The 24,470-nt window shown below is 37.3% G+C and overlaps 1 protein-coding gene across 1 annotated transcript in view; it reads left to right on the top strand.

Annotated features, from left to right (window-relative positions):
- Positions 1-24,470, top strand: part of LOC103921328 (plasma membrane calcium-transporting ATPase 2) — a 193,313-nt gene that overhangs the window by 64,858 nt on the left and 103,985 nt on the right. Inside the window, exons 3-4 of the mRNA XM_009329272.1 lie at positions 22,344-22,601; positions 23,593-23,718. Coding sequence (XP_009327547.1) covers positions 22,344-22,601; positions 23,593-23,718 — 384 coding nt within the window. The remainder of the gene's footprint in view (positions 1-22,343; positions 22,602-23,592; positions 23,719-24,470) is intronic.

Raw genomic sequence — 24,470 nt, 5'->3', positions numbered from 1 at the left:
TAGATCTCTGCTGAAACAGTCAGTTCTTCTTGCAGGAATGACTTAATTGCAATCTGTAATTCTTCTGTGCCTTTCTGAAGCCATCTTCATACAGCCTGCCCTGCAATTCAGAGCAGATCAGCAGCGTGGCTCGGCTTTGGTGCATCCCCCAGCTGTACCATTGTTGAACTGCTTAAAAATTTTCAGTCTTCTGCTAACACCCTTACCAGCAATTTCTGACCCTTCTTGAATCCTCTCCCTTGTCCTCTTCCTCTCTTTCGGGCCTTATATCGCTTGTGGCTCTTACTACCCGGTTGCAAAGCACACTAGTGTCAACACCTGACAATCATTTACTGTTTACATGAATGTAACAAACTTTTAAACTTTTCTTCCTTGAATTCGATTTCCTTATGTGGATTACAAAGGGGGGAAAAAAGTAGCCTGAGGCGAGGTGTTTTAACATCCCACTGTTCAACGTGAAGCCGCAGGCATGATGTCTGTTTTCATGTGTACAGTTCTCCGCAGGTTGCGGGGCGGGGGGGGAGAAGGAAAAGTCCTTTTGATTGAGGTAGCTTCTTGTTAAAATTCCCAAGGCAAAACTCTATATTGAAAACAAAGTTAAATGATGTGTTACATTGCTTAATACTGCTCAGCGGAGGTTTGGCTGGATTAGCCTTCCTCTTACTCATGCAACAAGTTAATGAACAGAAAAAATACAGAAACAGGGCACGGTCCCCTGCAGTTTGGTCCTCCCAAGCTACTTGCATTAAGCTGTTGGTGGCGTTGACATGCTGCTGCTCGGGGCTGTGGCTGGGGTGCCTGCTGACCTCTCATGACTTAGTTTCCTTACAAGAGACTGTATTTCCTGTGGTTCACACTCAGTTGTTTTGTTATCACTCCTATAATGTGCCACATTGCTTGGTCAATGGGGGACGTAAGTTGGATGTTTAAATCAGAAAGGGTATCCTTGTAGTTGGAGAGAAGATACAGCTGATCCACAGCTCCCATGAGGATGATTGCTTATCTTCTTTCTGTGCTAAGCCTCCCTTGAGGTAGAACTCACTTGTACTCGTGGTACAAACTGTTCTGTGCCTATCTAGCAAATCTTACACTCCTATGTGAACCTGAACAAGTACACATGTATGGATTGGGTGGACAGCAGGTCACAGTCAGGCATGGAAATGCAAGAGCCAACTGCTCAACAGTGCTGGATTCGCCAGAGAGCTATAAAGGTCTTCACTACAGAAGCAAAGGCAGCCATGTGATGTTTAGACAAAAACCTCTATAAAAATCAGTCTGAGGGGAGGGGGGGGGTGGAAAACCCAGACAAACAACCTACTCCCCACCTTGTCTGGATCTATTGCTTGGGATCTGAAATGCTATGACTCAAAATATGTCTCCTGACATTTCATCAGATTGAGCAAGTCTGTAGAAATAAGTCCCAGTGGGAAAGATTTGTACCAGCCATTAGTGCAGGTATCTGTGGAAGAGAGTGGGGAAAAAAGTTAAAATTTCATGTATCTATAAAAAAGAATACATATCGATATATATACACACACATATATATGAAGAATATAAAGCAGCTGGCAACAAACTTATCTCTCTTAGTTAGGAGTGAAAGTGCTGAATTTAGTGCCAGCTAGCATGAATTTCTGTCCAGTTTGTAGTCTGTACTGGTGTACATTTTTGTTAAAAATATTTCAGTCGATTTGGGTCCGTCCAATCCTCCTCCTTGCAAGTTCCCTACCCTTGATGCAAATTCTGCTGGAACAGAACAGCTGCAATAGGCTGTCTGCTGGGTTTCAGCTAGACTCAAGGACAATGTCAAGTTACAAAGATATGTCATCTGTCCCAATTCCCCAGCACTTATTATATGTATTATGGAATCTCTTGGATTAAAGAAATATTGTAGTAACATGTAATTAAGACATTGCTCATTCAAAAAATTTCAAAATTCTGTTGTTATGGGCAGTATCTTTTCATGGTTCTGGTTCTCAGCTTTGCTTAGATCAGTTTTTTGTTTTACTGCTTTTCACGTGACGTCTAGCCTACTAAAGGGAATTTTACCCTAATAACATACAGCAGACATTCAAGCATTCCCCTGCATCCAGGGGAAGATAAGAACTACCACCTTTGTAATATAGCTCTAAGGTCCTGTTAAGAATTTTGTTAATTGTTCTGTATTTGCATGTATAAACAGCTGAAGTTTCCCATCCACCTTTTAACCTTTTCCATAAATTTGTTTTTTTTTAATTTTACTCAAGGGTAATTTCTCCTACCCATCCATTGCCTATATTTGCAAATCAGCCGCGCTCCTATACCAGTTTATTATTATCTTCAGATTCATGTGCAGCGTTTGTCTTCTGCTCCTGTACACATTTCTCTGCATATAGAGAAATCTTCTCTCCGTTGGAGGATACCGCTAGAAATCTCAGCCTGCCGTGCTGAATCAGCAGATACCAGTCACAATCACACAGTCTAGCAAGATGCATGTTAAGAATAAGGGACAATAGAGGGCGGGGGGAAACCCCAAACAAAACCACCCAAAAAACACTTGGCACCATCACGAGAAATAACGACTCACAGCTATATTGCCCTGTGGACAGCTCTTAGAGGTTGATTTCTTCAATGGATCGGCATGCAAGAGATGTGTTTCCTTTTGGTCTGGAAGGAAAGCAGTGCATCACGTTCCAACTTCCCCACGAGGACGAATGCTGGGGCTTACAGGGAGAGCTAGGCACTCTCTGTAATTCAGGCAAGGCGGGACAGGAAGGAAAAAGACCCTTTCTGTGTTGCCATGCATGAGGGACAGCTTAACCTTAGATTTGATATAATTCTCCTCTCTTTCCCAGTTTTTAATCGATGATTTTCTTTCTTCTGTTTCTTTACCAATAGTTGTGACACAACTACATTCATTTTAGTATTTTCGGGTAGCTGATGTTTGGACTCTCTCACTTGTTCAGTATCCAATTCTTAACAATTTTCTTCCTACTCTCACAGAAACGTTCTTCTTTTCGAGAGTTATTGCCCAGATCATAAACTTCTTATATTCGCTTTCCAAGAAGTAGTGTCTTAGTAGATTGACCTGTTTTTCTCTGGGGATCCTAGAAATCTTACATTTTTCTGATGAAATCAGCTTATTCTTAAATTGTATAAATATACAAAATGCCTGCTGAGGAAACCTTGAAATAGATTCTTGTGTACGCAAACACATATTGGCGCAGGAGAAACACACAGGTGTCATTCAGGCAGGAAGCAAACGTTGGATATAAAATGAATAGCAGGATTAGCTCTGCAGGAGCACTACCATCTCATCTGGTGTTGGAAATGGTACTCGGTATTATTAAATGCTGTGGTACAGTACAATCAGTTCCTGCCAAATGTAAACATATTGTTTAAATTTTTTTAATCTTCATTAATATTGATCATTTGTATTACCTTAACACTGGAAGTGAGCACAAGCAAATCTATGCATGGCTTAAGATTTCATTTAAACAAGAAACACCCGTGTGCCCCCTTTGCTTGAATGACCGTAAGGAATAACCAGTTGTTTCAAAAAAGTTAAAGAAAGTAAAAGCAGTAATTATTCAGGAACTTAAACCAAATTTAATTCAACTTAATTAAAAGTAACCTCGGATAAATAACCACATTAAAATCTCGAGCCATCCTCTGAGAAATTCAGTTCATTTACTTCCTAGTGAGACGCAATGAGTATAATTGAATATAAACGAAATGTTTTAATGCAGCATTTATCAATTTTTACCTTGTCTTTACCCATACAGTCCACATCTGGGATTTCATTGTACATTTTCCTTAGCACTTTAATTCGATAGGGCTACTCACATGGTTAATGAAGCACATGAATTTTTTAAGTCCTTTGCCAGAGTTTTACATACTGAGACTCTTGCAGGGCCAATTGAAGATCCTAGGACATGAAGACTTCCACAGGAAAGTGTTGCACATGTTTCCCTGTCTCTAAAAATCTCTCTCCCTGGATTTCATCAATATGCACTTACTATATTTGATTAATGAGTGAAAGACTCAGAAATGTCAGAAATGAGTCAGCTGAACAAAGTTAATTCTCTATTCTTCATGGCAGTTTTAGATCTTAGTCTTTTTTTAAAAAGCATTTTACCTGTGATAACATAGATTGCATTAAAGATACATAAATGTAGGCAGTGTAAAAATCTAGTGTGTAAGACCAACATTAATGTTATTTTACAAATCTCCTAAAATCATAGCAGTACATAGCAATAAACAAATGTAAGTCTTTTGTCAGCCCTCCCAGTTATGAAGCCAACGTTGAGATGAAAGACTGATTCCATAACCTATGTGTGTGCACTTTATATTTAAAAAATGTCATCAAGTAATGTTTTTGGTACATTGAAAATCCATTATCTCAAGTCCTTTCCATAATGCAAAATGTATTGTAGAAAATGTGAAGCCTTTTTAAAATAAAATGAGCTAAATTTCATTCATTTTAATACTTTGCAGTGATTTTAATCTTAACTTCCACCCTGCCTCATGAACTATGTCAGTAAAAAAGGAAACCAACCCAGCATCCCTGAACAGTTACTTAAAATATTTTCAGAATATTGTTGTAGATGCTGAAACCAGCAATAATTAGTAAACATCTTCAAATCTCCTGATGTCTCAAAAGGTCAAGGGAACAGCTGAACTGTCTTGTAATCCTCACTGTCAGTGTCAACTAATCACCCCTTGGCACGGCAGGGAAATCTAGCTGCCGTTTCCGAGTTCATCTGCACTATTTGCAGTCTGTAAGCACTGGTTTTAATTTTGCAGGACTTTCAACCATTTGTATAGTACAGCGTAATCTTATACCAAACCAGGTACTTCTTCAGAGGGTTTTAGTTCTAACTTAATTAAAATGACTTTGTTTTGACTATAAAAACCTAAAATATGTGTATTATTCTGTAAGCCTATATTGAGTGTGTTACATAACATTCTTCGGGCACTGAGGAATACTAAATCAATGGAAAACAGGTCGTATATAAGAGGCTATAAGGGCAATGCAGCCTTAAAAGCTGGTATGTCCTAATAGGAATCCTTTATCGTCTTTGCTGCTAAATAAATAACACTAATCCAGCTGTCACGGCGCTAGAGGTTTTTATTGCGCTGTCCAAGGACGAAAATTCACAAGAGAAGCTGAGACAATAGAAGTGCAGCTATTAGAAAATAGTATTTTTATATAAAACAGATAAATCTCAAAGTATATATTACTTTCAGTTATCAAAACACAACTTCTGAGGAGTGTTGTTGCACACACTCAAATACTTTTATTATTCTTCATGAAAATTAAATCATGAGATTCCCAAAGGATTTTTTTAAACCAGTCTAAACCGTCTGTCAGTACAAGGGATGAAGCAGTTGGCATCCTGGAAAATAGGAGAAACAGAAGTATTTGCCCTCTTAAAAACAACTTGTTCTGCCAGAACCCCACCATTTAACCTCCTTCCTCCCAAAGCTAGGATGAGGTGAAGCAGCATATGGCTTCTAGTGATATTAGCCCAATCTGTTTTGTTAAATGCATTAGTTCCTTTAAGAATTTGCTGAAGAAAGTATCTTACTTTTTAAGTCCTGCCCTGAATCATACTTCAATGCAAGGTCTAAATATCCAGGCGCAGAGAACAGAACAGGTTGGAGTGTCCAGCTATTACATGCGTGTCCGAACTCACGCAGATTATCTCGCTGTCTTCCAATACTTGTATAAGGCTGTTTTCATGAGGAGAAAATTGCGCACATTTGAGTTGTCATTACCTGGATACACTATTTAATTTCTGAAACATTTTTGCTTTTATGTTCTTTTCTAGATTCAAAAGATGGGACAAATTTAGGTTTAGGGCTCCAATACTAGATGAATTGGCGAGAGTCCTGGGTGGTATGGGGTCACGGGGAGCACAATGCAAGGATGGTTTGGTGGCTTGTTCATAGGGCCAGATGGAGCATGGCTGTTGGTGTTCAGCTGTAGCTGACAAACCTGTCAGGACATAAACTGAACCTGCAGAGCCTCTCTGGGGTTTATGCACCCCTGTGCTCACGATGACCCTCCTGGGGAGAGCGCAAAAGCTCAGACCGTGCCACAGCAGCCTCCTTCGGTGCCTCTCTGCTGGACTCTGCTAGGAAAGTAATAAACCTGGCTACGCTGGCATATTTATGCAGATTCATGCTGGCTTGTTCTGTGGAATTTGAGAGATTGCATCATTTTGGCTGGCTCCGTGGGTTTGGACAGAGGTGCTGTGCAGCCTGCAGACAGGGACCACTGGGGAGGTGGTGCAGGGGGTCATCTGAGCGTCGTCCCCTATACCCAGCGAGAGTCAGGAGGACTGTGACTGCAACAGAGAGAACAAGCCTCGCTGGCCTTGTTTTCATCCTATGCAGAGCAGCAAAGTTGTATTTACTTTAAGCTCCCCAGCACTCCCTATATTAGGAGTGCAGTGCTGAGACGAGTGCTGGGTATATAAATCAGAGCGCGCTCCCGTCTCTGTTCCTCCCTGGCCGGGTTAATCCACAGCCTGACGACAGCATCCAAAGGCAAACAAGAAGAGGCAGGATATGAGAAAACTGACTTGAGGGGAACTTTTGGTCATTTAGTCTGTCCCCGTACTCAAAAACACTATCAACAATACTTAAGCCACTCTTGACAGAAATTTAAAATACTTATTTTTAAAAGGTTCCAGTGATGGAAATTCTGTGTCTTCCCTAGATAATTTGTCTAAGTGTCCATGCAGTGAGGCAGTTATTCCCAGCGTATAACCTAAATGTCTCTTGTAAGAATTTAAACACATCGCTGCCTTGTTATGTTTTCACATGGATGTGAAGACCGATTTGTCATATTATATTTTTAGCCATATTTTGTCTACTTGAAGACAACTTGATTATAAATACCAATGTGTAACTATTTATGGGAACTTACCCAGCTTTTTCAATAGGAATTTGAAATTTGAACAACATGTCAATAATATAGAGGAATACAAGTATTGCACTGAATTTGACAAAGGGAGCCAGATATTCTCTTAAAATGATTTACCTGGTGTTTAAAAAAAAAATCAAAATTCCCTCAAACCAAAGAAAACCCAAAAGCTCTGAAAACGTCTTTATTGTCAAAAGTTAACATTAATAGCTTATAAAATAAAACAATATGAAATACAGGAATACTGAGTGTTTTCTTATTCGATTGTGAATTAAAGAAGTCAGTTCTAATTTAACAGCTTTAAAATCTCAAATATTTTTCAAATTTGCAAAATCACCTGTTTATTATGTGACTTTTTTTTAATTCAAAGTATTTTTGGATCAGGTTATAGGATTGTTTTGCAGTTTCAAAGGAGGGTGCTGTTTGCCAACTAGTCTGCATGAGTTCAGTCAAACGATGTGAAAACCCGAAGTCTGCATGCACTTATGGTTCATGTCTGTTGGTGGGTTTGAATTAGAGTGGAAAATTATTATCTGGAAAAAAAAATGTTTAAGCACAGATGACTGAAACAAAACAGGTATACCTTTTTGAACACCAAAACTGTGATGGCAAGGCAGATGTATAGTACTTTGCTGCTTTTTTTCTCCTGGAGAAACCAGTAACAATAAAACAGGCCTTTGAGACAAAATATCTAAAACTCCGTATGAAGGATACGTGCACACATGTAATCAGGCATTGAATTGGGACCTTGGGAAAAGAATCTTAAAATCTCTGAAGTTCACATCTTTGGAGATGCACTTGAGGTTTTTTTCTAAAGCTTAATCAGATGGAGAATAGAACAAGCTCCCACCCTGCTCAACTCCACCTTCAGGAATAAAGCACAGACAAGTGAGTGTTTGGTATTACGGTCCACATCTATTACATCTAATGCAGTAGAGTTAATACTAGGTGTAATGGCACTGAATTACACTACTTTTAAGTATGTGTGTCTGTGTGTACATATATGTAAGTGTGTTACATGAAAATATGCATATATATAAAATTTATATGTACATATATATCTCCTATCAGAAAAGTAACAATTTAAACAATTGATTCTAATTTATTTCTGTTATTGCATAAGGAGTTCTGCCTTTTCTCTCTAGGACATGCTGCTCATCTTGTTTCAGTTAAGTATGCGTAAACTTTTAGAATCTTAAAAACTAGATGAGTTGAAACCAAGATTAATATGCAGAATATATCGAATGTATGTTCTAAATGGAGGTTATCCTAATTACATGCAGGTTTAGCTTGCTTTGGATGTATCTACATTAACATTTTAGTTTGGATCCAGAGTATACTTCAGAAATTACATCTCCTGTCTGTCCCCAGTTCATATGCTTTGGTTCACATTGTGGGGTGCTTTCAGGGATGTGCATTCAGATGGGATTTCATCCTATCCTTTGGGATGAAACTAAACTGAAAAATATGGTCCAGACACATGTTTCCTTAGCACATAGATTTGTACTGTAAAACTACATCTATAGGGCCACACTGTTTGCTAGCGTTGACAACTTTTTAGTGCCTTCTGGTGCAAGACATTATGATATTATGTTTAATCTTTTACTGACATGATTTTTCACCTCTTAAAGCTTTATAGCACGAAGTAATGAAGATGAGAAATTTAATGAAAGTAGTAAACACTGCAGTTTATGAGCTGGTTTTGTGACTGAGGTCTATAAATCTTCCGTATCTTTTTCAACCTGGTTTTCTTGTTCTCATGAATATGACTGATGAGCGAGGGAGTAACAGCATCAAAAGAGGATGAGGTGTTTCAAGAACTGGCTCTAGAGCACATCACCAAGGCCTAAGCTCAAAAGAGCACTGGTTTAATTTTCTGGTTTTGCAGTATCCTAGCTGTGTTAGGTTGCTTAAGCTACTCAGTTGCAAATTTCCTTAATCAGTGTCTTTCAAGCTGTGGTCTGTGAACCTCAGAATCCATGAATTACTTTAAAGGAGCCTATTAAAATCAGTAACCTATTCTTAGTAACCTCTGTCTGCAGGGCTTGTAGGTTGGAAGAAGTTGACACTCTTTAAATGGTCTAGATGTATGAAGTATATCAGTCAGCAATCATAACTTCAGGCTGTGCTCCAGTTTGATTTTTTAGAAGCTCCAGTGAAATGTCTGTCAAGATTTCCAGGCAAAGTCAACTTTTTTTAATATTGTCTTGCAAATTTTTGGTAGCATTTCTGTTAAACACAGTCTTTCTCTAAAATCATCTTGGTTAGAACGTCTTGTTTTAAAGCACAAAGAAAAAGAAAAAAGGGAATATTTTTGGAAGCAAGTACATTTTGTTTGTATTAGAACGCAATCAGAGCGATGGAACGGTACAAGCATCCATTACTTAGGCAGGTGCCACCCTAAAAACCTTCTTCAATGATTTGCTCTTCTGATCATTCTGCTTCAGACAGAAAGGGAATGGGCTTTGTTCATAAGGATTTAGTAGGTGAAGCATAAGTAAGAAAGCTAGCTCTCAATCTGATTATGTATTTATGAAATATTTGTTGCTCTATGTTAATGTTAAATGTTTTTCTTAGGTCTATTTAAAGTCAAGTGCCTCGATGATAGCCAGTTTGCTGTTAAGCATTTATTTATTTTCATCGGCTTCTGTGTTTTCTGGTGCTTTCAGTGATGTGCATTGGGAGTGGTAGCTGAGGAAGTGTTCAAATCCTCCCCTCCATCCAGCTGTATTTAGGAAGTACTGGAAATCCTCAGGGGTTGCTACATGAGAAATGGGAGCATTCTTCCTGTTTTTAGAAACTAACTGCAGCTTTAGCTTTCCGACATATTTGTACAGAGCGCCTGGATAGTTGGAGCGTCAAATGTACCATATTTTCTTGAGATTATATATTTTTTTCTTCAGCTGTGTGTTCAGGACTGAAATGGGCCATGCATGTTTAATAAGGCTCTCCTACAGAGAGAGTAGCTACAGTGTTCCCTATGTAAGTTTTTTAGTAGCAAGGTTAGAATTCGAAATCAAACTTAAACTTATCCAAGTGAATAAATGTCAACGTATGGACAACCACTTCACTGCTAATATCAAGCTAACAGAAATTCTAATTTCTTCCTATCAGTTTTATTCGTAATGTTTTGTTTGCATTGGCATAATAGCCTATTCCACGTGTGGTCTTACAACATACGATCATGAAAAAAGGCATTCCTTTCCCTCCTTATTTTACTCTGAATCAGCCACTGCCATTTATGTTAGCGTTCCAGTTAAGTGATTCAAAACTCACGCAGTTCTCTGGGATCATAGCCTCCTACATTGTTAATTCAATTTAGTACGTATATCTTTCAAATATAGTTTGTCTTTTACATTCAGTTTTGTCATCGTTCTGACATTTAAATAATATCATCCAAAGGGAATCCCTTATTTGTGCTATGTGTTCATTGCTGTAAATTGGTTTGCCCTGTTGTTGATGCAGTCTAAACTTAAGCACTTTTCTGATATAGTCAAATCCGTTGAGTTATCCCCAGAAACCCTAACTGGAGGTATCAAGGCTGGCCACTAAACCAAATTTCACTGCAAAGTTTTGATACATATTTCTATTCTGCATTGCAACTGAACCAAGGTCTTTCAGCTTTTCCCCATGAAAAACCCTGAGAAAAGAGCCTAAACTGAATGACTGAGCAAGAGTGTTTAAGGTTAAGACCATGTACACCTGGTCTGCATTCTTGGAACAGTGACTTAAATTTGGAGAAGTTTATAACTACTTTTTCATACATCCTGGATGAATACAAAGAAACCTTCAACCTTAACCAGAATTTTCATTGTGGACATTGATATTTGTACTGAAATGAAACGTTGCATTAGAAACGATTGTTTTTGACAAATATAAGTATTTTTTACATTTGATTTAAATTTTTTCGTTATCTCTATAGAGACAGTATAATAATAGAATCATAGAATCATTAAGGTTGGAAAAGACCTCTAAGATCATCGAGTCCAACCGTCAACCCAACACCACCATGCCCACCATTAATAATAAGTATATGTTTCTTTATGGAATAGTTATAGGTTATACTAACAGATGCACAAGCAGTTTGTAAGCTGTATCTTTACTAGAGAAGGTCATTGTTACAGTTACCCCAGCACAGCCTTCCTAGCGTAGACAAAGCTCTTGCTCTATGGAATATATTCTCCTCTATCAGAAACCTTAGTTTTTGACTGACAGTCTTGTCTTCTCTCAATTAACCCCTGAATAATGAATTACAGAATTTAAGAGAAGACTGATTATTTCATTTCATTATTTTGTCTTTTTCAAAAAAGTTTTTACTCTCTCATACATTTAATAATGCCTGTGAAGCTGTTTATGATTATTATTACAGGGTAAGTATTTTCGATGATGTGTGAAAACACTTGTTTTGCAAATTCTTGCTGGGTTGCACAGCAAACATATTTACTGAAAAGATAATTAAATGAATGTAATTGCTCTTTTATAAGTGTTTTGATGAAAATATATTGCATTGGTTGTTTTATAATATGCTATCCTGGTTTTTACCATATTCTAAAATGCCTAAAATGGCCTGCTTCTAGATTATTCACGGTTGCATTAAAATTTTATTTAGTAGATACTGTCTTTTCTGAAGCTTCCCTATTACAGACTTCTTGATTCTTAACTTCCTACTTTTCGGGCTGGGTATACAGTCTGTCTGTCTGTCTTTCTGACTCTCTCTCTTTCCCCTATTTCCTTTGAACCCATCACCTTTTGAATGAAATCGAACAAGTGAGGTTCTGCTCATCCAATAGTGGTTTGGGGTTTTTTTTGTCGATTGATGTTTTTATTGTAATGTGTAAATCTGGAAATACCATATGTTTGGTGTCTCTGTCAGAAGCAACAAGAAAGAAAACATAGGCTTATACACCGATTCTTAGAGTCAGCAAGGAAAGCCCAATTTAGGTATCGCGCTCTGCCCTGGAACAGATAACTCTAAAGGAAGTATGGAAATGATACTATTACGCGTCATGGAGTCAGAAAAAAGCAGATGTATCACTTCTAAAATACAGATGGGATGAAGTGGGACATCAGTTTTCGGGAGCCAAGCATTTGTCCAAAGAATGGTGTCGCTCTGGTTTTGCTCGACTGTTCACCAGCTCACAGTGTGCTTAGGGAGCAAATACATTACCAAATGTCGGTGATACTGATGACTGACATGACTTTGACTTGAGCTGGCTTCAGTAACAACACGTTAAGAACTTGTAAAGTGCAAAATGTGCACGTTGTGTCATATGGGACCTGCAAATTAAATAATTGTTTCATAATGTAAAGTGACCTACATCTGGTTTCTACAAATCTGTGTTGGACTGCAAAAAATGAAGTCCCATGGATACCTTCCCTTCATTAGAGATGTGCAGATCATGAGCAAAACTGGGTTGCTTTTAGCTATTGTTCATTAGATAGATTTCCAGGTTGCCAAGCACGACTTAACTCTCAACTGGGGCCGTGAGATAAAGAGATTTAGAACTTTGGGATGAAATATAAAATCTTCTCACATATTTTCCAGGAAGAGATTTTCCAGAAGTATTAATTCTGTAAGTAAAACTCAGCTAGGACATGACCTTGTGAACATTGTTGAGTAACTGCACTTGAACTCTTATTAATAAAGACAGAGAACAGCTTTCAAGGTCTGATTCTTACATTTGAAAACTGTATTTTGCCTTTTGAGTATGTGGCTATATTTACCAGACATTTTTAGCTCTGAGCGATATACAGTAAAACTATAGCAATTGGATGTCGAGGTTTTCCCTTGCAATTCCTGATAACAGGACTTGTGATTAGAATTCCCATGTTGGCCTTTCTCCGCTTTCCCTAAGTGGCAACATAAGGAAACAAAACTGAATATAAACATTATAGAAATAGCTGTATGGTCCTGTTCCTTCCATTGCCTTCGGTGGAGTTAGGACCCCATCCTTTTGACTGATCTTTACAAAATGCATTTCCTTGGAGGCGCCAGTCGGAAGAATCTTGCTCTACATATTGCATCTCTTGAAGTTGAGTGAGTATTTTAATTAACGTTTCTCTGCTCACAAATATTTGTGATCAGGTCAAGGAATGTATGAATATATGTGCTTTTAGGGCTTACAGATTTGTTTCCTTGCATGAGTATGTCAAAACTGTGTAAATACTTAATATTGAACTCTGGAGTTGACAGTTATATAACTAACCTACAGGGACAGTATATTTTTTTTTTCTCCCCCCTTCCCTGCTGCAGTCCTTATATAACTAACTGATGTATCACAAAGCAAGGAATTCTAATATTGTTAATATATTATATATTTTATATGTATATTATATATTATTTGTATATCCAAAAATCGCTTTTAGTGAATATGCAAGCACCCTAAACCTGAAATGTGTGTAGTATAAGTATCTCAGGTTAGTAAATCCCTTCTGCTTGGCTGGTCGCAGAAACGGATGTGTTTCTGGAGAACGCAGTCTGACTTACTACAAGTAGCTAGAAAGTGTTTTTCACGGTTGAATGAGGCCTTGGAGAATATGAAGGAAAGACAGAACACTTCATTTTTGAAGTTCTAGTAATTTCTGCACCTTTGCAGTTAGCTGTGGCTCTGCAGTGGCACTTTGAGCTTTGCCAGCCTGTGGCCTTCCTGCCTCGTGCAGGGCCCTTACCGGAAGGGATTCAATGTCTGATGATGCATCATCACACAGAGGATTTTGGGAAGGAATACTGGTACTTCAGTAACTGGCAATCGCTCTTTGGACTAATTTTGTAGCAAATGATATGACACAACAAGGAATTTGTAAAAATAAATATTACAGTATCTGTTACAGCTTACAAAATCTTGTGAAGGAGGGGAGTTTATGATATTTATTGCATAATTTTTGGTTATTGTTCCTTTTCCTACCCAACTGAATACATTTGATAAAATAAGTAACATCGCTTATGATGTTAGTAACAAGAGCCCTGCTCTACTAATGAAGAAGCTGTAACTTAGCGCTGCTTAGTCTGCTTTAATAACATCGGTGCTGGAGTTGCAGCAAAGGAAAAATGTCTTACAGAAAGCGATTAAATAAAAAGTTTTTATCATGGAAACTGTTGTCTTTCTGATGACAAAACCAGTTTGACTGACTAAAAAAATTACCTCTGGGGGTGTTATGAGATTTTCCTAAGGAATTTAAATGCCACAAGGTATTCTCAGCTTAAAAATAGAAATGTGTAGGTTGAAATGAGTAGCTGAGAGGTATGTGCTGTAGGTTGGGACTTAGGAATACAGATGTTCCCAGATTTTTAAAAATACACTTTTTCTGATTTAAAAATTACCATGCTGCAGCTTAAGACTCTATTGTGTCATATGGGACCTGCAAATTAAATAATTGTTTCATAATGTAAAGTGACCTACATCTGGTTTCTACAAATCTGTGTTGGACTGCAAAAAATGAAGTCCCATGGATACCTTCCCTTCATTAGAGATGTGCAGATCATGAGCAAAACTGGGTTGCTTTTAGCTATTGTTCATTAGATAGATTTCCAGGTTGCCAAGCACGACTTAACTCTCAACTGGGGCCGTGAGATAAAGAGATTTAGAACTTTGGGATGAAATATAAAATCTTCTCACATATTTTCCGGGAAGAGATTCTCCAGAAGTATTAATTCTGTAAGTAAAACTCAGCTAGGACATGACCTTGTGAACATTGTTGAGTAACTGCACTTGAACTCTTATTAATAAAGACAGAGAACAGCTTTCAAGGTCTGATTCTTACATTTGAAAACTGTATTTTGCCTTTTGAGTATGTGGCTATATTTACCAGACATTTTTAGCTCTGAGCGATATACAGTAAAACTATAGCAATTGGATGTCGAGGTTTTCCCTTGCAATTCCTGATAACAGGACTTGTGATTAGAATTCCCATGTTGGCCTTTCTCCGCTTTCCCTAAGTGGCAACATAAGGAAACAAAACTGAATATAAACATTATAGAAATAGCTGTATGGTCCTGTTCCTTCCATTGCCTTCGGTGGAGTTAGGACCCCATCCTTTTGACTGATCTTTACAAAATGCATTTCCTTGGAGGCGCCAGTCGGAAGAATCTTGCTCGACATATTGCATCTCTTGAAGTTGAGTGAGTATTTTAATTAACGTTTCTCTGCTCACAAATATTTGTGATCAGGTCAAGGAATGTATGAATATATGTGCTTTTAGGGCTTACAGATTTGTTTCCTTGCGTGAGTATGTCAAAACTGTGTAAATACTTAATATTGAACTCTGGAGTTGACAGTTATATAACTAACCTACAGGGACAGTATATTTTTTTTTTTCTCCCCCCTTCCCTGCTGCAGTCCTTATATAACTAACTGATGTATCACAAAGCAAGGAATTCTAATATTGTTAATATATTATATATTTTATATGTATATTATATATTATTTGTATATCCAAAAATCGCTTTTAGTGAATATGCAAGCACCCTAAACCTGAAATGTGTGTAGTATAAATATCTCACGTTAGTAAATCCCTTCTGCTTGGCTGGTCGCAGAAACGGATGTGTTTCTGGAGAACGCAGTCTGACTTACTACAAGTAGCTAGAAAGTGTTTTTCACGGTTGAATGAGGCCTTGGAGAATATGAAGGAAAGACAGAACACTTCATTTTTGAAGTTCTAGTAATTTCTGCACCTTTGCAGTTAGCTGTGGCTCTGCAGTGGCACTTTGAGCTTTGCCAGCCTGTGGCCTTCCTGCCTCGTGCAGGGCCCTTACCGGAAGGGATTCAATGTCTGATGATGCATCATCACACAGAGGATTTTGGGAAGGAATACTGGTACTTCAGTAACTGGCAATCGCTCTTTGGACTAATTTTGTAGCAAATGATATGACACAACAAGGAATTTGTAAAAATAAATATTACAGTATCTGTTACAGCTTACAAAATCTTGTGAAGGAGGGGAGTTTATGATATTTATTGCATAATTTTTGGTTATTGTTCCTTTTCCTACCCAACTGAATACATTTGATAAAATAAGTAACATCGCTTATGATGTTAGTAACAAGAGCCCTGCTCTACTAATGAAAAAGCTGTAACTTAGCGCTGCTTAGTCTGCTTTAATAACATCGGTGCTGGAGTTGCAGCAAAGGAAAAATGTCTTACAGAAAGCGATTAAATAAAAAGTTTTTATCATGGAAACTGTTGTCTTTCTGATGACAAAACCAGTTTGACTGACTAAAAAAATTACCTCTGGGGGTGTTATGAGATTTTCCTAAGGAATTTAAATGCCACAAGGTATTCTCAGCTTAAAAATAGAAATGTGTAGGTTGAAATGAGTAGCTGAGAGGTATGTGCTGTAGGTTGGGACTTAGGAATACAGATGTTCCCAGATTTTTAAAAATACACTTTTTCTGATTTAAAAATTACCATGCTGCAGCTTAAGACTCTATGGTTTGTAATTATAATCGTTACCCTATTCAAAGCGGCTTGAAGAATCTCCTCATAACTATTTGAAATTTTAAACAGATACTCTTTTTAGCTGCACAGTACTCATATGCTTCTTTCTGTATTTGCCCAGATTTGGTTGATATTACGAGAAACATGTATTGAAATGGTGTCTATGACCTTAAAAGCATTCCAGTTTCCAACAGGACATGAGCCTGGTAAACTCTCAGATGATGCTGTCTATATATTTGTGGCCTTTTCTTTTTTTTTTTTTTCCTTTCCCCCTTTCTGGCTTTCACCAAGCTGAAACGATTAATAACATCAACCAAATTATTTTCACCTGCCAGTTACAGTGAAGTTTCTTGCTTACTGTCTTCCTGAAATGCTTTAACCTGCTCTTGTATGTCTTCCTCAGCTTTCTCGCCTTCCCCTTTTGGCATAAATGTGTTCAAGTCTTTTCTATCATACAGTTCCATTCCCTTTTAATATCCTAGGCCTTGCTTTCTTATTTTTTCTTTCTAAAACCTTAAATATAATTTAAAAACTCCTAATGCAGAGTAGGCTTCTCAGGCTAATTTTGAAATTACTACTAATTAATTAAGTGCATAAAAGGGTCCAGCACAGGCTGGGTGCCTGGGTATTCGCTCAGCTTTGCAGGTTCTTGGGCAGGATTTGTAGCCCATAGCTCTTGCGCCCAGGTTGCTCGCAATCTCTGATGAGGTGGAAACCCAGGTTGTTACAACTTCAGATGGACTGATTACGTGTGCTGGTTTGAATTACTTTCCCACTCTTTTTTCCCTGAATCCTCTTTACCTTTGGATTTTATCATCCTTTCATCTCCCTTCTATAGAAAACTTTTTCAACAGTCTTTGCTGACCTATTTCTGGTCAAATTTTAAGCTTTTAAAATCCTGTTCTCCTTCCACAAGTTTTTGGTAATGTACTTTAGAGAGATTTTATGGAGGACACAATCCTATTAGTCCCCTTTTGTATTTCTGAATGTTCTTTGAGGCCGCACTGTCAGGTCCTCCCACTCCTCTGTGGGGCGGTTCGGCTCACCTGTATGTTCCTGTACACTCTTTTTGAATAAGCTAATCCATTTTCTGGCTTCATCCTCTTTTTCTATGCCAAAGGAGTTACGGCCCTTTACATTCTTGACTTGCAGTCAAATCTTTCTAATCTCAGTTTCAAACTGAGTACGCATTTTTTGTCTCATGAAGATGAGACCTTGAGGAATGACACACACATGGCGTGTGTTCATAGCTATGGTAGAAAATAGCTTCATATTAAAAACTTGTTTACTTTTTTGAAATTGAATTTTCTGACAGATAGGACCTATGTTAAATATAATTTTACATGAGTGCTTCACAATTCACTGTCTTGGAATAAAACCCTACCACAAACCAGATAAGCATATTAAAAATTCTTTTGTGATGCTTTCAATAAAATCGCAGGCATATTTTTCGGTAACGTTGGGAACCAAGTACTATATTGTGAAAGCATAACATCAATCTTAGACCTTAACACAATTTTTTAAAGCTTATAGGAGCATTCTTAACAAACATTAGATGCTTTAAACTGTATTTTGCTACTTAAGCATATTATTATTACGTCTTTTGTGTGTCTTATTTATATTCCTTATTTTCCCTTTATCTGTAAAGTCATTACTGTGTCACTCTGTGTACTACAATAAGGACAGATAGTATAAGTGTACAATTAAGTATGCGGTTTTTTTCTCCTATGAATACATACAGTTTCTTCCTGTAAATTCATATAAGTCTTTCTAGAATTTCTAGAAAATCCTGTGTGATACAATGGCAGAAGAAAAAGAAAAAAAAATTGTTTTTCCTTAAGTATATAAGAAAGAATTCTACAAACTTATACCAATAGAGATGCAACCCACCCCCCTGCCCCCCCCCCCCCCCCCCATTAAAAGGGACTACTTCTAAAATAGTTTTGATGCAAGAACACAGCATAGTTCAAGAAAATGTTTCCTGACAGAGAGATCATCTCTTGAAGGGCAGGTTGCATTTTTAAATCCTGCTTGTCTGTAAATCTCTGTCTAAAAAAAAGTTGTTCTGAAATCTTACTATTGTAAGAACTTTTAAAGAGCCTGGTTTTAGTTATATTAGGCTAGATCCAAAAAAAAGTGCAATTTCATTTCCGAACTGTTGTTACAAGTATCTACCTGGAAATCTTAGATATTCAAAAGCCTTCCTCAGCTGCTGCTTCAACTTGGAGATATCTAGTCCTTTATGTTCGAACTCCTTACATAGCTGAAATTCTGCTTCCTCCTAACCTGAAACATACTGATAATGAAGCTTTTTTTCTGATAGTTTAGGACCACCATTCATCTGACATGTGGGATTAAACGAGGGAATCAGCTAGAGCAGACAGGAACACACGTGTTCATGATGCTTAGGAGAGGACATGGTCGGCCAGCCTGCAGGCTGGGCATCTGCAGGGCAGTGAGTAAGATTCCCATTTGTGTACTGTCAACCTTTTTGTGGTCTCTAAAATCGTGGTCCTGAGTTCTGATCCTTTGAGAGAGAGGTCAAAAAAAAGAATTTGTGTCTCCCATATCCTGGTTGACTGTTTTAATTTTGAGTCATATTGAATAAAAACAATGTGAGCTGTCTGCTTCACGCTACCTGTCCACCTCTATGGGTGAATTTACCTCTTAGTGTGTCAGAGAACCTGGGCCAACGGGTCACTGTAAGAAGCAACACTTGCAGTTTTATAGAAGCCAGATTGAATCTCGACTAATAAGGATTCTAAAGTCCATAAAACAACTCACCATTTCTTCCATCCTTCTAAAGGACTAACTTCTGGTTTTGACCATGTCTATCAATTAATTTCTCTGCTCCTGGCTCTCACTCCAAGAATTCCTTCCTCTCCTTCACATACCTTTTCTCCATCTGAATTTAGCATTGTCTGATTGAATGAAGAGAAAATAAATGAAATGCATTTGAACTTTTGTTGTTTCCATTGGGTTATGGAGAATTTTCTCAGGATTTTAAAAGTTAAAATCATGAATTGTTATTCAGTGCGGAAGCTTGTCAAATTTAGGGACACTTTCCAAGAACTTGATCTAAGTTCAGTCTGTTTTCTCCAGATTTTCTTTCATTCCTACAAACATTTTTTCAGCTGTAATATGAAGAGTGAATTATGTTCTTTGCTTGTGCATAATCTATGAGACAGGTAAACACAATTCCTTTCATCTTAATGGTAACATCTTGTATTATTTACATGCTATGTTAGACTATTTTTTCTGGTTATGTGAACATACAAGGAATGGTGTTGTTTATATTAACATGGAGATTAATTCTGACAACACATACTCACAAAATTAATTTCATTACTCAAATCAATGAATAGTTTTATTTTTGACCTGTTTTTACTGAGTCAAGAAGTTTGGTTTTGTTCCTGAAGGGACACAGAAATGTTACTCTCCAAGCCATTCAAGGTACAGTGTGCTAGCACTGGGTTCGAGTGCACTGACTAGCTGTCGTTTTTGTTTCTCCAGCACATCTCGGAGGCAGTGACCAGACCTATTGGTTCTTTGGAATAATAGCAATGACTTTCTCAAAACTGGTAGCTTTCTGCTGTAGAGAGAGGATATTCTGCTCACCTAATATTACTATAAAGTTTACACATGTTCAGAGCCATAATGGGATTCTTACAGTGAAGGACAAAGCACAGCTTGTGTCTTTCAAATGGCTGATTTTTTGGGGTATGCTGATATAGCTCAAATTAAAAACTTGTATTTAAGTATTACATAATGTTAATTCTTGATTTTGTAGAAAATACCACAGTATACATGATCAGTAATCCGTATGCAGAAATCAAAGATTTTCAGTGAAAGCCAAAGAAGGCATGCTACAGAATAAAGTAAATAAATATCACCCCAGTGGAAATGCCTAAAACCACTGAAGGAGCTGAGCTGCCCGCCTCTATGGGTCAATCTGCACGTTACTGTTATCAGTTAACCTGGACCAGGGGATCACCGTAGGAAACAACACCTGCTTGTACTTTTGTACAAGCTAGACTAAATTTCAACCATCTAAAAAGGAAATAAAATCAGTCTTTGTCTGTGGCTAGACCAGGCCATGTTTCTTTTATGAGAAATAGGAGCGGAGGTATGCTGTTAAAAAGAATAGGGTATTCATGATGCTTAATTCTAAATCATATCTAATGAAAAATGAGTAGTGAATCTTTGTCTTATATTTGCCAAAACAGAATTACTTGTACTAGAAAAGCACTTAATCCAAACAAGGCAAAAGTGAATCTACTGATTTGGAAAAGGAATCTAAAGTCTAACATAGACCAATGAAGATGATTAAGGTTAAACAGAGGAAAGTTCATTAGTTCTTCCCAAAAGTAATGTCCTGCCAAAGAAAGAAATTGAAGATGTGGTTTGTAAGTTGAATTTGTGACTGGTTTTAAGTAGTGTAAGGTACTGAACTTAGAAAAGGTTACTTAATTTCTTTCTTGGGTGCTATAAAAATGGTTTCTTTAGCAAGGGTCTTGTACTGCAGATAAAGGTTCACATGGATCATAGGTCTAAGGACATCCCTGCTAGGAAGGCTCCTTCTCTCGGGAGTGTGCTTTGCCTTTCAATTAGCTTAAGTCCAAATTTAAACTACAGAGAACATTGGTAAAAACTCCATTTATTTTAATTTTCTTCTGTTCACTTATTGGAGGTTCAGTCTCATCTTTCGTCCTTTGACTTTTGGTAATTTTGTTACTGTTCATATGCCAGAGTAATTACTCAGCTGGTTAATGAATTATGATGCTTATGTTACAGGGAAATCTTTGTAACTTAAAGATAGAAATCGAATTGCTTGTTAATTCCCTCTAGTGACAGGTGATGAATATACCAAAATTAAACTTCAGTCATAGATGGAAGCAACACGGTTGCTAAGTTGCTGAACTCCCTGGTACCTGGGTAAGATGGAAAAGTGATGTCAAATGCCTACCTAGTTCAGTTCTTCATGAAAAATTAAAACATTTCTTTTCTCCCTTGGTCACTCGGGAGAGGAGGCTCTATTGTTCAGACTGAGTTCTTTTTTTCTCTCCTGTCAGTTGGGATATCTCTGAATTGTGCAATTCTAGTATCTGTACTTTGCTGTCCACTATTATAAACTATCTTTTTTTATGTCTTATTTCATTAAGAAGGAGAGCTATTGGTTTTATTTTGTGAATACTATCTAGGAAATTTATTTAAATTTTAATGCATATGACTGAAATAAATAATTAGCAGATGTGTATAAAAATTTAGAATTAACACTTCAGAATTAATACATAGAATGTATTTTTTTAATACTGTTTTACTTGTGATAAAAATAATAGCATTGTATAAGCATACCACTATATTTCTGTGCAAGGAAGAATGATGAATTAATATTAGGCTATTATTTTTACTCAGTGTTCCTTAATACATTTCATTATCACATTTAAATACTAATATACTTAGTTCATCTCAGTATTCTTTAAACAAGTGTTCCTTATAAGTGTGTTTAGTTGAGAACATTTAGAAATTGTATTGAAAATTGTTTCTTAAACCTGTTTTAATTTAATCTGTTTTCTTTAATCTTAATTTAATATCATTGCTTTCAATTGATTGATGTTACTCATTGTTTTAGTCCTTCTTGCCACTCTTAGTGAGTCCTCCTTGTTTCTGGAAATGCTTGATGGCTCAGGTGAAGTTATCAACCCTTCTATTAGATAACAGAATTGGTGCCTTCTTTTCCTGTTTGCTTAGTTTGGGTTTACCAAGGATAGCTTGTTCAGTAGAAAAATTAAAAGATCGAAAATTTCTATTGATTTGTTCTTCTCTGTTCTTCAGACATCTTTATTTCTACTTTATTCTGCCATGTTTCATTTAGCAGACAGTACTTCGAAAAGTAGTTCTAACCTTGTTGTCATTTCACAAGAAGTTTTTCTGCTTGTGATAAACATGATAAACCTGATCTTCGCTTGACTGAATGGTTCTTAATGTTGTCTTGGCAGGTTGTGGTACTGCAACAGGAGGAGCTGAAGATGAAGGTGAGGCTGAAGCTGGCTGGATTGAAGGTGCTGCCATCCTACTCTCTGTTATCTGTGTTGTACTTGTCACTGCCTTCAATGACTGGAGCAAGGAGAAGCAATTTCGTGGGCTTCAAAGTCGTATTGAGCAGGAGCAGAAATTTACTGTTGTCCGAGGTGGACAGGTTATCCAGATCCCAGTGGCGGAGATAGTAGTTGGTGACATTGCACAGGTGAAATATGGTAAGTTCCGTCAACTGTCTACTTTTCTGAACTTTATTTATTCTCCTTTCCCTTTCTAGCAGAATAGACTCACTTCACTGGAAGTGATTTAAAAGACAGAGAATTACGTGGTGTCATTGTTGTCCGTGGTAAGGTAACAATTTGGCTGTTAGGGCAAAAGGAAAACCTAAGATACTTGCTATAAACTTGCACTAGGTAATTAATTTTATTTTTGTAATCTTCACTTCCTTTCACTGACAAGGACAGGAACTGTTCATGCAAAGGTAATTCTTTTTCATGGAGGATTACACTATTTGGAATTTTTCATTTCTGTCCGGTTAGGAATAAGAAGAAATATTTTTAAATGCTCTGTGAAAGGGAGTTGTGCCTCTGTGCTCACCCCATTTGGTAGGCTGCTCCAGAGCTATGGATCCTGTAAGTCCCCCCAGACTGGATGCTTCCAGATGCCTTATAATTATATGCCATAGGGAAAGCCCTATGCTCCAGTGAACAGGAAGACTTTTGCAGGAGCTCTGTGTTTGACTGAGCCGGCGAATTCCAGCAAAACGCCTGTTCTATCAGCCATCGAGTTTCTCCTGGACTTAGCTAAGGGCTTCCTGGGAGGGGAAGGGGAAAGGGCAGCTTGACTGTTTATTAGCCACTGTTAATTCCTATGAAGTCTGATGCAGAAACCTTAATGCCATGTTAAGAAGAGCACTCCCCCTGCCAAATCTCAGTGATTATTGTGTTCGTCGTATGTTAAATGTGATGCATTTGGATTCTGGGATAGCATTAGGCAAAAAATATTTGCAAGACAAAGGCCCTTCCCTATAGGATTGCAATAATATGGCTAATATGGACCGATAGGGTAGTAGTTCTTTCACTTTGCTTTCATTTTACATTTTAATGCAATTGTTGTTAATTGTGATTTTATAATAAAAATCATTATGTAATTATAAAAACAATGTTACTAAACCACTGTGGTTTTCCATTACCATGTTCTTACTGAAAGGTGATCTTCTACCGGCCGATGGGATATTTATTCAAGGAAATGATCTTAAAATTGATGAAAGCTCTTTAACTGGAGAGTCAGACCAAGTCCGCAAATCTGTTGACAAAGACCCAATGCTACTGTCAGGTAAACCTGCCTGAATTCTTGCTGACTTAGCTTTTATGCACTGCTTTGTTTGTGTTTTGTTTTGTTTTTCCATGCCATCAGGTTTTGGTAACCTAGATACAACTGATCTTTTGAACACAGACACTGGCCTTGTCTGTCATTCAAAAGACATGCTCTTGTTTTTTGATTGTGTGCAATTATTTCTGATCTTCATACTTATTTTATAAAGTGAGAAAGTAATGAAACATTTTCAGAGGAAAAGGAAAGTATCACTTAGGGAAATAACAATTGTTTCAATTCATTGTATGCTAATTTTAATTTAATAATTCAATTTCAAAGCCTTTTAAAGTCTCTTTAAACACCCTCTTTGTGTGTATACGAGATACGATAGAAAAAGAAACAATGTGCTTAAAAGGAAATGGGTATACTAAAATATTGTGGGCTTTACTTCTGTGGTAAATTCAAGTTATTTGAAATATTTGTATTTTGTAAGATAATTCTATACAGTAAATCAGTTAAACAGAATGTGATTTTTTAAATTCTGATAGTTCCTAAATAGGTTGGTTGTCGATAGATTCCAGCTGGGATGTGATCGCAGAATAACAGCCTGCTGATCTCATAACGACCATCAGTGTGTTATAGCCTGAGACTGTCATTTTCAAATACATTTGAACTTTTTATTCATGGAAAGGATTCTCTTTGCTGACTGGTTGTACAGTCAGCCAAGGGTCATCCCAAATAGAATATTTATGTTGCAGTGCGGCAGGTAAGTA

This window comes from Pygoscelis adeliae, unplaced genomic scaffold (genome assembly GCF_000699105.1).
Source record: "Pygoscelis adeliae isolate BGI_AS28 unplaced genomic scaffold, ASM69910v1 Scaffold277, whole genome shotgun sequence".
Taxonomy (NCBI): Eukaryota; Metazoa; Chordata; class Aves; order Sphenisciformes; family Spheniscidae; genus Pygoscelis; species Pygoscelis adeliae.
Note: the sequence above shows the minus strand (reverse complement) of the source record. Positions and strands in the feature narration are given on the sequence as shown.